This window comes from Typha latifolia, chromosome 1, assembly GCF_019914945.1.
Source record: "Typha latifolia isolate L0001 chromosome 1, TyphaL0001v2, whole genome shotgun sequence".
Taxonomy (NCBI): domain Eukaryota; kingdom Viridiplantae; phylum Streptophyta; class Magnoliopsida; order Poales; family Typhaceae; genus Typha; species Typha latifolia.
The window spans coordinates 19,316,071-19,329,273 of NC_133086.1; the positions used below are offsets into that span (position 1 = coordinate 19,316,071).

Below are 13,203 nucleotides of genomic sequence, written 5' to 3' on the forward strand. Positions count from 1 at the left end.
CGGATATGTTTTTTTATTCTGCTATTATATGCTGTCATCCCAGAACTTTCATGCTGCAGGATAAATATCATCATCTCTATTGCAACTGATATTTGATTGATTCCCGTTGCTTGTGCCGTGTCACGAAATTATTAAGCAGTTGGAAATGATTAAACGAGCTTATGTCATATGTGTATTTTTAAATTCTAATTTCAGCGTCGTCCATTTAATCAAAACATCACTAATTTTTTTACTTATATATATATATATATATATATATATATATTAAATGTGATGAATTTTCACTTCTCCTGGAAAAATTAATTCGAAGCTCCGAGAATTCGCACAGTGATCGTAATAATGAGATGTTGGTAGGAAATAGTTCTCAAGGCAATTAAATCGATTCCATCAGCAAATCGTCCTCATAACATCTGATAAGTAGGAAAAATTTCTTGTAACATTACTCATTATCTCACTAAACCTGATATTATGTGTACCCCTCAAAAGTCAAATCACACTCATTCTTGAATGTCTAGTTGTCTACCCAAAACAAAAGCCATTAAAATTTTGTCCATTTATTAGTAAAAAAGAATAAAGATGCCATTTCTTTCAATTAATCGCTTTTCGCTTTTCGTCTTTTCACATGTTAAATAGTTTTCTGGCATAAACGGATGCACATTGGTATCGTCATTGTTGGCGACTTCTTTTGGCTAGGAAAAATAAGACTAATCTTAATTAATTTATTTTTTTATTTAAAAAAAAAAGAGACTAATGTTTGCCTTTCTCTAGGGTTGAATTTTAGTACCGAGATTCTTTAGCACGGCAACGTTTGATTAAAATATGGAATTGCTGAATTATGCAATACGCAAATGAGTACGGATCAGATACAAACATCAATTCAAATATACTCATCTTATCATGTATTTGATTGTGGACAAAAAAAAAGTAGACCACCAACTTTAAATACTGAGTATCATTGCCTGCTAGGATGTATTATGTATATAATATATTAAAATTTAAAATTACTTCTTTTTTTTTTTTGTTGAGAGAAGTGAATTTATTAGTGTCTCAAGTGGAATTCACATTCGAAAATACTCATAATATTATATAACATGAGTCATTTTAATTATTTAAGTATTATTTTATTCGTCAATCTCAAATATTGAGAGGGTACCGTCGCTCTATAGTAATTTTTTTTCTATTTTTTATTCAAATATCTCCACCTAATCTCCAAAAAAGAGATGAAAGTAGGGTTTGAATTGGATAACTTATATATTGCTCTTATTACTGGAAATTCTCTTTGGATGACTCATATGAATACGAAGTGGAAGCTTAACCATCACCACAGACTGTATCATGCTCAAATTTTTGTCATAAGTTTTATGTCTTCAAAGCTCGTCTTCTGTTGCTTTGATCATCTTTAAGGACTTAGGGGACTTCATCTTGTAATTTCCCCACCTACTAATTTCCCACCAAACCAAACTCAACGTAAGCGCCATTAAATTCATAAGACTGAAACCTTAGTCTATAATCTCATGTCATGAGATTAACTAACAATTTTTTGTACCCTTAGTGATCATATGTCAAGTCTCAATACTATTTCCTTAACTCTTCTGATGCACCCAGCCAATAAGTCATAAAGAGGAAAATGAATTACTTTTTTGTTTTTGTTTCTCAAACAACTTCCTTTTCCTCAAAATGTTCAAACAAAATCCAACCATTTATTTTTAATTATATTACGAGGTTGTAGATTAATTATTGACTAGATAAAAGAGCTAGCTAGTCTTTTTAGATAAATATGTTAAATAATTAGATAATGTAAAACCTTAACTTTTAAGGAGAACTATCCTCTTATCATGAGCTAATAGGATAAGATTTGAACACTGCGATGTAGTCATCAGTCTAATATCCAACCCTCTGATTGAGTGAAAGATTGATACTTTCAGTATTGTTAATTAAATTAGCCATTTGTTATAAGCTAAAAGTAATAGTTAATTGTGATCAAGACTTAGTGAGTATTAATTTAATTTAAATGAAACAATGATCCAAGCCAACCTATTTTTACCTTACAATTCCTAATGATTGTAATAATCGACAAGAGAGAAATGAAAACTATGCAGCGATTACAACAACAACAAAAAATTAGATTGAAAAAAAAGAAGAATAAACTGTTTCCAACTGGTCACTTAAATAATTTTAGGAAAATATAGGACTCCATATAGAAGAAGAAAACCACAATATCTCATAGCATCTTGCAAAAATAAGAATTCTCGCAAGAGATAAAGAAAAAGAAAATCTTTAGAACTTTTATCTTTCCCAAGCTTTTGTCAACAACTGTTCCTGATAAGTTTTTCGAGATGCATTTGTAATCCTAGCCCCATGCATATGAATTGACAACAGGAAAACCTTGTGGCATTAGATAGCTACAGCAAACTATTTTAATTGAGACGTCACTCATATAGATGCATCTGTCCCTCTACGACTTATTGAAATTTGAAGCCAAGGATGGGCTTCTGGAAGAGATAAAGGAATCGTCTACTCTTTAATGTCTTCCTGCTCAAGCAAGCATTATGTCACCAGCAAACATTCAGATGGAAATGAATTAAACCGAGACGCCATCACTGGGACCACCATGTCTCAAAATGCTTATCCTAATTAAGTTGTGCAAGAATTCTCGTCGGACTTTCTTGTGCCACACATATAATTCAGTATATTTAAGGCCATTAGCCTCAGATAATGATAAGATTAATTCAAAACTAGAAAGGATGCAGCCAAGCATTGGCATAAACTATAGGCAGAGTGTGTACATGCTAAGTTGAGCAGAGCCGTGCCTCAGAAAAGAGCATCTCTAGCTGTGAGAAGATAAAGATTTAAGATTTAACTCTATGAAAGCCAGAGATGACAAATCACTTCAGTTTTAACACCTAAAGGATAGTGGCCATCACATGTGATTCAAAATTTATCTTGGGTTTCTTATTAAGCATAGGATTAGTAGGGATGCAGGTAGGAGTGGAGTGGTTAAAATCTTTGAAGGGATTCTATGGAGGGAAAGCAAGGAAGAGAAGTTATTGTATTCATGGGTTGAAATTAAAAGTAGCAAGTGGACCAGATGGTACTAAAGCAAAGAATGGAGTTATGGCAGGGGGGGGTCAAAATGCAGAAGCTAAGACTGGAGGTATGAGTCAAATAACATTTTAGAGTACTAAAATAGCTGAGGGACCAGAAGAAGTGCTGAAGAAATTTTTTTACAGTTCCCCATGTGCACAAGGAAAGATGATTACCATCAAGAATCACATCACATGGGATCAAAAAGCATTTGAGAATACAAAGAGCAATCACCATGGAAGTATTTTAGGGAACTCATTTTCAATTGGTACAGTGCATCTATGTACAAGTTACAGCCTGTGAGAGAAGGACCTGGATGTATTCCAGAATACAATCATCTAAAATTCTCAGGGATCTCTCTAGCTGGCCATCTTACTTTCTTTTTTCACTTTGACTTGGGTAGAGATTTGCCTACCCACTTGGGATCTCTGGGATTAGTAGTTATTTCAGTACCTAATGTACAGTTAGAACAGAAGCCCCGTCTTAAACATAGGTGTCACAAAACTTGCCATCTATTCGGTTCTGCACAGCTTTAATTGCAGCAACTCGAGCAGCTGTGGCTGCTCTATTAGCAGCCATGACAACTTTGCTCACCTGCTCGTCTATCCGGGGAACGAGAGTAGCGTTCTCTGCAGCCTTTCGAGCAGCCTGGTGCAACCCAAACATATTCAGGGTTTCAGAAACAACATTACAAGAACAAAGTGAGGATTAGTGAAATCAAAATGTATGTGCGGTACCTGCACGGCACGCTGAATAGCATGGTCAGATGGGGGTAGAGGGCTCTTTAAAACTCCAGAATCCCACTCCCCTGATCTTGTGTCACCATTACGGAATGTGTACATTCCGAAACCTTGTTTCTTGCCTTCGTGCCATGAACCTTCATAACAGTGACCATTCGCAAAGTTGTAGACACCAAAACCATGAATCTTGTCCCCAAAGTATTCTCCGGAATATCGATCACCATTCCTGCAGTCATTTAACTATTTAAAATTTCTGCCATTGGTAATTGATAATCTCAATCAAGCAATTATGAATACTAGAGCTGCATCTAATTTGAAATTAGTTTATGCCGTGAATGCTGCATTTTGCCCGAGCAAACCTTCCAACAAATGTAAAGTACCTTCTAATATTTAGTTAACAAAATAAAATTGGCAACTAAATATCTGGAAACCACAGAGTATGATATCAAGGGAGCATTAGTGGTGTAATTGAAACTTTGAAGGTCATACTTTCATTCTTGCTCACTAGGGGAACATAAAATATTTAAAAAGCATGAAAGAAGCTCTTCCATCACTGCCAAAAGAGGCTCATAAACAAAAGGGTCAATGTTCATGCTTGCTCACAATAAACAAAGGCTGCTGAAGGAACCTTAATAAATTAAAAGCTAGCACTACTGAGATGAAAGCCAACAGAAAAGAAGGTAGGAAGAACCACTGAAATAAGACCAGTTCTTATTGTGAACTACTACAAGGAATGGAATTTGGACTTTTGACAGAAAAAAGGGGCTCTGTAGACCCATCTGATTTGATGACTGATTCAAGAAAAAGAAATCAAGTGATTGATCTCTCCTCAAGTCAGGTAAGTTCGATACATCCAGCTATACCAAAATTCCCTGTCGCCACAAACTCAAATTGGTTTCACTTGTTACATCATTACTTTACAAATAATATAAATGAATGTAGGCTAAAGATCATCCACAAAGGCCCATAAATGTGCATAAAAGCATATTAATAACCAGGGAATGGAGAGAAAAAAGGGATGTCAGCCATTAATGCCCCCAATTTTGAGGATAAAGATGCTAACGTAGCATCTATCAATCAAGCAATTCAAAATGAGCAAGCAATTATTCTACTTCACCAACAAGATAATAGCTTTCCAAAACAACCAAAACCAAAAATTTTCCATCTTTGTCTACTCTAATGGTTCGTTCATGTACTCAACTTCCAATAAAAGACTATATCGCAGTTTAATTCCATCAAGAAATGAGAAACAGTAAATAGAAGCAAATGGACTTACCTGAAATGGTAATACCCAAGGCCATGCTTAACGCCGCACTTGAACTCCCCGACATAGGAGCTTCCGTCGGAGCAACTCTGCACCCCAACCCCATGGCTTTGCCCACTGACCCACTCGCCGGCGTAGCTATCCCCACTATAAAACCGATACGCCCCGACCCCGTGTCGAAGCCCCTGCCGGTACTGCCCTCGGTACCGGCTTCCCCTTGCCCAGCTCTCGATCCCATACCCATCATACTTCCCGTCAACCCAATCCCCCTCATACTTCCCCTTTGCGAAGAAATTATAGACACCGCTTCCATTAGACCTCCCGCGATGGAATTCGCCTTCGTAGCAATCCCCATTGCTGTAGAACTCCACCCCCTCGCGGACCACCTTTCCATTAGTCTTCTCCTTCTTTTGGTTCCTATCCCCATCTCCGATGAACCATTGCACGGATTCACCTCTGCGGAAGGCTTTCCGGCGGCGAAGCCAGAGAGAGTGGGATTTGCGGGCGGCGAAGGAGGCCAGGACGACGATTACGAAAGCGAGCACGAGGTTACCGAGAAGAGGCGAGTCATCTCGGAGATAGGAGAGGAGGAAGAAGAGGAGAAGTACGAAAGGCAAGGGGAGAAGAAGAGGAAGAAGATGGTACGAGTGGCGGTGAGAGATGGGTTGGGGGTGGTGCTCCTTCTTCTCGTCATGGTTGGCTTCATCGACGGCGGAGAGGTTCTGGAAGGAGGATCGGACGGTGGGGGAGCGCAGAAGCGAGGAGGGAGTCCTCGTGAGCTTCCCGCCATGGCTACTCTTCTGGGTCTCCATCTCTCCTCGTTCCCCTCCTAGATTTTTTTTTTTTTCCTCACCGGATCGCCCGAAGAAATTTTCGAGTTCTTGAGTTGGGTTTCATGACGAGGGAGAAGGGAAATTTGAGATCGAAACCAGAGTGTGAGCAAGAATGCCAAGAAAGAGATGATGTTCGCAAAGGAATGTGTTTTATAATTACCGTGGAGGTGACCGAATCCCTGTTGGAGAACGGGTTCGTTGGATTCGGATCCGACGGGCGGGTGTGATATTTGGGTGGGAGCAATAATTTCGGATCCTAGATCCACCTTTTCGCACGTGCCAACCCTTTTTCCTGCGAAAGGACCCGACCGATCATGAACCGCCCTCGTTACTTAGCCTTCCACCCCCCGTTTGGGGCCCTCCAAGGTGGGTCCGGCTGGGTTGGGTTATCTCTTAATTCAATAATTAATTGGACCCTCCGACTCCCAACTCCAACTCCAATCGGGTTGTGCATACTTCTCGAGACTATTTACCTCACCATGGCCTATGGATCCGATTTGGGGTTTTACCCGACCCGTTTATAGATCATAATTAGTGATCGTAACCGTACAAGAGAGAAGTGCACGATAATTTTGGACGGCGATAAGTTGTTAGGTCGATAGTTGTACTACAGTTGCCAAGTTAGTGGGGCGGGGCAGATGAGCACATGGTAAGGTAGAGAAAGAAAGCTCTGCTTGGATTTAAGTTGATAACTATTCCAAATGGAAGAAGAAGATCACATAATACGCGTGAGTGAATGCACCTTTGTTTCGAAGATTTTTACTGTCAAATGGGAATATCTGCAGGGCAGTTCAAACAGAGGATTCTGTAAAGATCTTTTTTTATTCTTTCAAACTTGCCCTCTAAGAAACTTTGCATTTGGATATCTTCTTCTTTTTTTCTTTTTTTTTGACTACTTCCCATCCATTATAGAATAATTTTCTCATGCCACCGTTCAGAGTCGGTAGGTGAGAGAATTCTACTTTTGAGATGGAAGACTAGCATAAAGTTGAATTTTAAACAAACAATACAATAGGTGAGGCTGTGATAAATGATAATATTAAACAGTGGAATGGTTGCACTGCTGCACCAAGTTTATTTGTCACCATGGCATTAGCAATTATCTTTTGCTTTGGTTCATACATTAGTTGTTTTCTTAAGTTTATGGACAGTTTGACGACTAGTGGTTGGTGGATAAAAGAAAGATGCATCTAACCATGCAACTCATATGTCAGCTTTGTGATTGTCGACTTGGCTTACAGCTACAGATGAACCAAGCCTAGTATATGAGGAAAAATCCATATCTTTTAATTTCTGGCAGCATGGATATGAATGTGTACTTATATCCAAATTGACAAGAATCCAGTCTCCAGGTCAAACAAAGTGGCTCGAGTCCAACGTTGCCCACACTCGAATCAATCTTCAAATTGTTAGACATTAATTAGTTCACTCGTTGGGTCATGCTTTTGGACAAAACAAGAGAGTACTTGATACAGTGACCCAAATTGGAACTCTTAAATAACTCAACTTAAGTAGGACACAATTGCTAAATTTTACCCATCAGCTAGGAATACCCGCTTTTCTAGTTAGTTCCAAGAGGTCCTCTTACTAATTCCGCATCTTCGCCTAAATAATTATTGATTTAATTGCAATCCTTTTCTGTCTAAAGAATCCTATGAGAGTGATTGGTAATGCTGTCTTCCAGAGGCTAGGGAAATCGTTATCTACGTGTTATCATAAAAGTTTGGATGGGAATGTAGGAATTAGGATGATTTAGAGATGAATCTTCCCACTAAAAGAGAGAGACGGGGGGAGAGAGAGAGAGGCACGAAATCTTGGTTCCTTGAACCAAAAAAGTTTCAGTAGCCACTTGGATTCCTAAGGATAAGAAGAGGTCAGAAATCTCTTCGATCGGCTTCACTTACTACGATTTATATTCTATGATATCAGATTAGAAATAATTAGATAGACAGGGACAGAGGAGACAAAGGAGCACATGTTGGGTGCGTGGTGCTGCATGACCATGCAGCGGATCTTATGCACAGCCACCTATTAAATCATTCATTGGTGCCTTAAGATTAGTGCGAACAACTTGCAGACAGGTAATTGCCAAATGAATGTTGGTTCTATGTGTATATTATTTCTAGGAGTCTTTGTCCCTATACGACGAGACACCACCAATGGCACCAATGAACAGAACCCGACCTACAAGCGTCCAACTTTGGGTTCAAACACACCAAGACCGTGCCATGCCAAATAGGAATCTGATTGGAGTCACATGTGATGCTAAACTTTAGAAAAGAAAAAAGAAAAAAGAAAAAAGGGGTACATAGATTATGGCGACTTTCTTGAGGTTTGGAAGAATATATATATATTGAAAATTTGTATGGCCCAATGCAATAAGGGAGATGGGCTACGTCGGCCTGCACAATTGTATCCAACCAAAGCCCAGAGTAATAAAATGTCCATCGTCTCTTTTATTCCTTGCATATTACCATGCTCATTCATTCTAGTGGCGGCAAGCAAGAAAGTTTGCACCTGAAGGCAATGCAATAGTTTACAGCCCACCGAAGAGAATCGCTTTATGCTTATCAGAAAGCTATCCTTTCCATCCATGTCCTTCCTTCCACATTCATCAACCATATATAAAGCCATGCCCCAACCACCTCCAAACCCAATTAAGAAGCAATAACACCCAACACCAACGTGACCTTGATCAATGTCGATGCACCAATCCTGGCGCACCTGCCGCCTCTTCTTCTGCTACGAGTGCCGCCGCGCCGTCCGCATCATCTCCTTCCCCTCCTCTTCCGACGTCTTCTGCCCCCGCTGCTTCGGCCGCTTCATCCACGAGGTCGACTTCCCTCCTCGCCCCACCCTCGCCCTAGGCCCCGCCGGTTACCACGTCCCCTGGCTCGTAACCGGAGGCCCCACGCGTCACCCTCCCATTCCCCCTCCTCCTCCTCCTCCTCCTCCTCCTCCTCCTCCTCCTCCCGCCCACCCTGGGGATTACTTCGCCGGCCCGAACTTAGACAGCCTCATCGAGGAGATCACCCAGAACGACCGCCCGGGCCCACCGCCTGCCCCGGGCTCGGCCATCGATGAGTTACCACGTGTGTCCATCACGGAGGCCCACATGAGGGAGGGGTCCCAGTGCCCGGTGTGCAAGGAGGAGTTCGAGCTGGGGGAGGAGGCGAGGGAGATGCCATGCAAGCACGTGTACCACTCGGACTGCATAGTCCCGTGGCTCAGGCTGCACAACTCCTGCCCGGTCTGCCGGTTTAAGCTGCCCGACGGTGGCAGGAGAGAGGAGCGTCCAATGCGAGAGGGCGGTCGGGAGCGGCGGCAGCCGGAGAGATGGAACCCCATCTCGGTGCTCTGGCCGTCTGGAGATTCTCGGATCGGGTGGGATTACCGGCACCGGAGCAACGAGGCCGGCGAGGAGTTCTTGGATAGCCCCGGTGGTATACGAAGTTGCCGGTGTTCTATTTTTCTTTTAATTTCTTTTTGGTCTTCGGCAAATGATTTTAACTATGGGATTTTGCAGCCTTTTATGCTTGGTGGCGGTCTCTGTTTCTTTTCTAGCGTATTGAGTGGTGGTCTCATCGTGCATGCTGCGTGCAACCAGACGCACTTCGCAGAAACAGTTAAGTAATTCTTCTTTATGATTTCCCTTCAAAATACTTAGATTACGAATCATTGGGTTACATTCTAACTAACCAGAAACTTGAAACCAACAAGTAAATAAATTGCTCGCAACAATCGTATTGTCATATTGATAATTTTACAGTGGAGTTGTAATATTCTGCTGAAAACGGCTGGCAAATGAAGAACACACAGACACCAGATAAAATAGAATAAGAGATGGATGTTCAGATTGCCAATATACTACCAGATTCAAAATATTAAATGTCATGTTAATGGCCTTCTTATTGCTTCCGGCAAGAGTCAATCAAACTTTATCTAGATATGAAAGAACTGCCTTCCAGAGGTTTATACTGATGATAATTGTAATCACGGAAGTGTAGGTTGGATTTTCCATCGAAAGGAAAAGAAAGGGAAACGAAAAGATTTCAGCATGCAGTTTAAGTGGATAGAGTTAATAAATACATCACTTCCTAGCATCTAAAATAGTCACTTCTCCATCTTAGTCCTGCAAATCGTCTGCTATAGGAAATTATCGAGATACTTTTACCTGAAGAAATACGTAGTCTTTACTTCCACGCAGCTCACGAACTAATGTCAGCGATCGAGTAAATATATCTGGCCCGATGGATAACCTCCTTCTGTGAAACAATTCAGTTCCCTGTGAAATTATGACTTGTTCAAGGCCAAAGTCAAAAATGCAATCCACACTTTCTGCTCCTTTGTCTCTGAATTTATATAGAATTTTTCATTAAGCTGCATAGCTAATGCTGGATAATCTCTACCATTAGTTACTTCAATTTGCACCAGTCCTATTTCTCTCGAAAAAAAAGAAGAAAAGCTTACACCAGTCTTTTATTTTACGCAGATGTTCTTTAAAATGGCTAAGCTAAAGGGAACTGAAATGTGGTGAGCAATTCTGGAGATCAAACAGGAAGTGTAATGCAAGAGCAAAGTACTAGATTGACACATGCATTGGAAAAGAGACCTTCTCATGTACCCATAAATATGTAATAGCAAATCTACTTACCTTAGAAAACATAATGACATGATACATCTTACCTATAAATGCAGTATAATTTAGCCAAACTCTAACTTTGGTAAAAACTTACTGAATTCTTCTAAGAATCAACTGAAAGAAATGGCATGGAATTATTGGTGGACAAAAAGAAATCTTGATAAAGCTACATTAGATTACAATGCTTGGTAGTAACATCTGGACCAAGCTAGGACTGCTGTAATTTGGTTGAGAAGTAACAAGGTTCTACAAATATATTCAAGCATCTGAAAGCAACAAATCAGATAATGATCAATACAAGGCATGTCAAATAAGAGGTTCCTGAATAGTTTACATTTCCATTTAGGATTTCTAGATGCATTGGATGTGCCAGATATCAAAATATTGGGGAATCTCATTTCAGTTGCTCAAACAAGCACGCAATATATGCTTGCATATTTTTTTCATTGGTCAAATGGATAAATGATTCAAAATCTGAGCAATAGTCTCGAATTTTGATGCTTCGCTGCTCTCTCATATTCACACCTCCAAAGATATTTGACATAGAAAAACTGATGCAAACAGCTAAATGGAAAATAAAAAAACAATACCAACGTTAGCAAATTAAGTCAATTAAGTATCCAGATTGCCGTATAAACAGATGGTCAGTCAAATATTGATTACTTCATGGCGATGAAATTACTTGTAGAAAGAAAAGAAGTTAGAAAAAACTCAAAAAGAGGATGAATAGAAACCAAACTTGAAAGTGAGTGAGCAACTTCTCGACACCAAGGGTGAAGAAGACGGAGTGCTGCTTCAGATATGAATCTCAGGCAGTTGGAGGAGATGATGATGACAAAAATGAGAAAGTAAACTCGGGCAGACACTCAACATAGAAATAGGAACTAGCTCATTGCAATTTCAAAAGCATAAGCCTGGCTTAGTTTTAGACACACATCTCTCAAACTCATACTTGCATTGGAAACTATAGTACTCCACAACAATATAATGACTAAGGTTCTCCCCATTTTGTACTCGTCCGTCATTCTAACTGTTTACCGAGGTCTGTAGTAACTTTACTGTAGCTGTTGGTGAATAACCTCTTCTTGTGCCTGCTAATTCAAGATAGTAGGACATAAGGTGATCCTAAATAAGCAGAAAAAGGCAAGAACAATGAAAAGATTCCATTCTCGAATACAATTAACCTCTTAGGCGTGTTCCAGCCCTTCGCGGAGAACTTACTGACAGCCACTTTACAGCTAGTGGCATCCTGTGTCTAGTGTGTACCTTATATACACTTAATGATGTATGCCTCAGGACCCAGGAAACCCTCCATTTAGTTAACTTACCAGTTGGAATCTCTTCGATAACCCGAGTCACGAATTTCACCCATTTCACTGTCGACGATCTTCTGATCGAGTATGAGCAGAGAAACATAGGCTAGATGAAGAGGGCTGTGTTTTCTGAATGGTATGCATAAATCATTGCACACTTGTTAGTGATAGAGGATCAGGATTCCGGCAATCCGACCGAATAAGACTCCATGTAGGATAGTACTAGAGCATGAGCTGTGCAATCAAAAAGATAGTAAGGAGATCAGGGCGGGCAAAAGCAATTTGCGTCTGCTTGGAGATGGATATAAAATTGTGTAAAACGAGATGATATAATTTATAAAATATATGAATGCACAATTATGAGGATCTTCCTCTGTTAAATGCTATTTTACCATGGACAAATAGGCAGAGTTCCTCCAGCAATTCTAATAGTTGATTCACCCAAAAGAGTGATAGGGTGGGAACAGTTTCTCCTGGAACATATGCTTACAATATGACTGGAGAAATACCTTCAAACACCAAGAAGAAGTGGGGAGCCAGAAGAGAGGTGAGAAGAACACGCAAGCACCGAGGACCAATACGACGACGAACCAAAGGGCGAAGGCTTCTCCCATCCATGTGGAACTCGACGTCGTCTCCACCGCCGCTACCTACTTCCCCGGACTTGAACATAAGCCGGGGTTGGGAGAAGGTAAGATGATGTGGAAAAGTAGAGAGTTAGGACTTGGGAGAGGAGGAGATAGAGAGGAGAGTGGGAGGAGAAAGAGAAGAGGAAGGTGGAAAGTCCAAATTCCATCGCGTTCCACGGTTCCAGTTTCTTTTTTTAATGTTTAGAGAAGTGGAAAGTCGGAATTCTTCTGTATGTGACTAACTCTGCCCATTGCGAGCTTCCTTTTCATATTGCGACCCTTGACTCGATGGGTGAGACACTACCAAATTGCGAGCTAAGAAACCTATGCTTTGTTACCAAAGTGAAGCACACAATGTTCTGCAAAACAATTTTACTTTATAATCATATCAGTAAACGTAGGCTAAAAATATAGTCTGTTTACAAGCTACTTTATCTAATAATATATTTACATTTTGTGTAATGCACAATTTTGTAAATAGTATGCATTTGATACGTAATACATGCGTATTTGTATATAGTGTGCACTCTTTTTTATGCATTAGCATACACATTGCAACAAAGTTGAAATTAATTATCTCTAGCAATATGAATTATGGCCCTAACTTGATTACAACATAAAATTAACTTGCCAATAATTATCAGGTACCTTTCAATTATCATATCTGTTACAAATAATCACATAAATTTTTTTAAATG

At 40.0% G+C, this 13,203-nt stretch overlaps 2 protein-coding genes and 1 long non-coding RNA gene across 5 annotated transcripts; 1 reads left to right on the plus strand and 2 right to left on the minus strand.

Annotated features, from left to right (window-relative positions):
* Nucleotides 1-3,328: 3,328 nt before the first annotated feature.
* Nucleotides 3,329-6,044, minus strand: LOC140802684 (uncharacterized). Its single transcript, XM_073158230.1, has 3 exons — nucleotides 5,101-6,044; nucleotides 3,822-4,050; nucleotides 3,329-3,732 (listed from the first exon to the last, which is right to left on the minus strand). The coding sequence occupies exons 1-3, from the start codon at nucleotides 5,898-5,900 to the stop codon at nucleotides 3,568-3,570; spliced, it is 1,194 nt and encodes a 397-aa protein (XP_073014331.1). The 5' UTR covers nucleotides 5,901-6,044; the 3' UTR covers nucleotides 3,329-3,567.
* Nucleotides 6,045-8,481: 2,437 nt separating this feature from the next.
* LOC140802685 (E3 ubiquitin-protein ligase RING1-like) lies at nucleotides 8,482-10,652 on the plus strand. Of its 3 annotated transcripts, none has more exons than XM_073158232.1 (3): nucleotides 8,482-9,364; nucleotides 9,448-9,546; nucleotides 10,414-10,652. In XM_073158232.1, exons 1-2 carry the CDS (start codon nucleotides 8,620-8,622, stop codon nucleotides 9,483-9,485), a joined length of 783 nt encoding a protein of 260 aa, XP_073014333.1. In that variant the 5' UTR covers nucleotides 8,482-8,619; the 3' UTR covers nucleotides 9,486-9,546; nucleotides 10,414-10,652. The 3 variants fall into 3 exon arrangements, with proteins under 3 accessions (XP_073014333.1, XP_073014334.1, XP_073014332.1); XM_073158233.1 differs by having other exon boundaries at nucleotides 8,482-9,361; XM_073158231.1 differs by having other exon boundaries at nucleotides 8,482-9,546.
* A 785-nt stretch (nucleotides 10,653-11,437) lies between these two features.
* LOC140802686 (uncharacterized) lies at nucleotides 11,438-12,796 on the minus strand. Its single transcript, XR_012111696.1, has 2 exons — nucleotides 12,269-12,796; nucleotides 11,438-12,110 (listed from the first exon to the last, which is right to left on the minus strand). It is a non-coding gene; the product is annotated as an uncharacterized lncRNA (long non-coding RNA).
* Between the last annotated feature and the right edge of the window lie 407 nt (nucleotides 12,797-13,203).

Coding starts and splice junctions, on each gene's coding strand:
- LOC140802685 (XM_073158231.1), top strand. CDS start 8,620: ATGTCGATGCACCAATCCTGGCGCACCTGCCGCCTCTTCTTCTGCTAC. Junction 9,547..10,413: donor AGACGCACTTCGCAGAAACA/GTTAAGTAATTC, acceptor TATTTTACGCAG/ATGTTCTTTAAAATGGCTAA.
- LOC140802684 (XM_073158230.1), bottom strand. CDS start 5,900: ATGGAGACCCAGAAGAGTAGCCATGGCGGGAAGCTCACGAGGACTCCC. Junction 4,051..5,100: donor CTTGGGTATTACCATTTCAG/GTAAGTCCATTT, acceptor AAATGACTGCAG/GAATGGTGATCGATATTCCG. Junction 3,733..3,821: donor CTATTCAGCGTGCCGTGCAG/GTACCGCACATA, acceptor GGGTTGCACCAG/GCTGCTCGAAAGGCTGCAGA.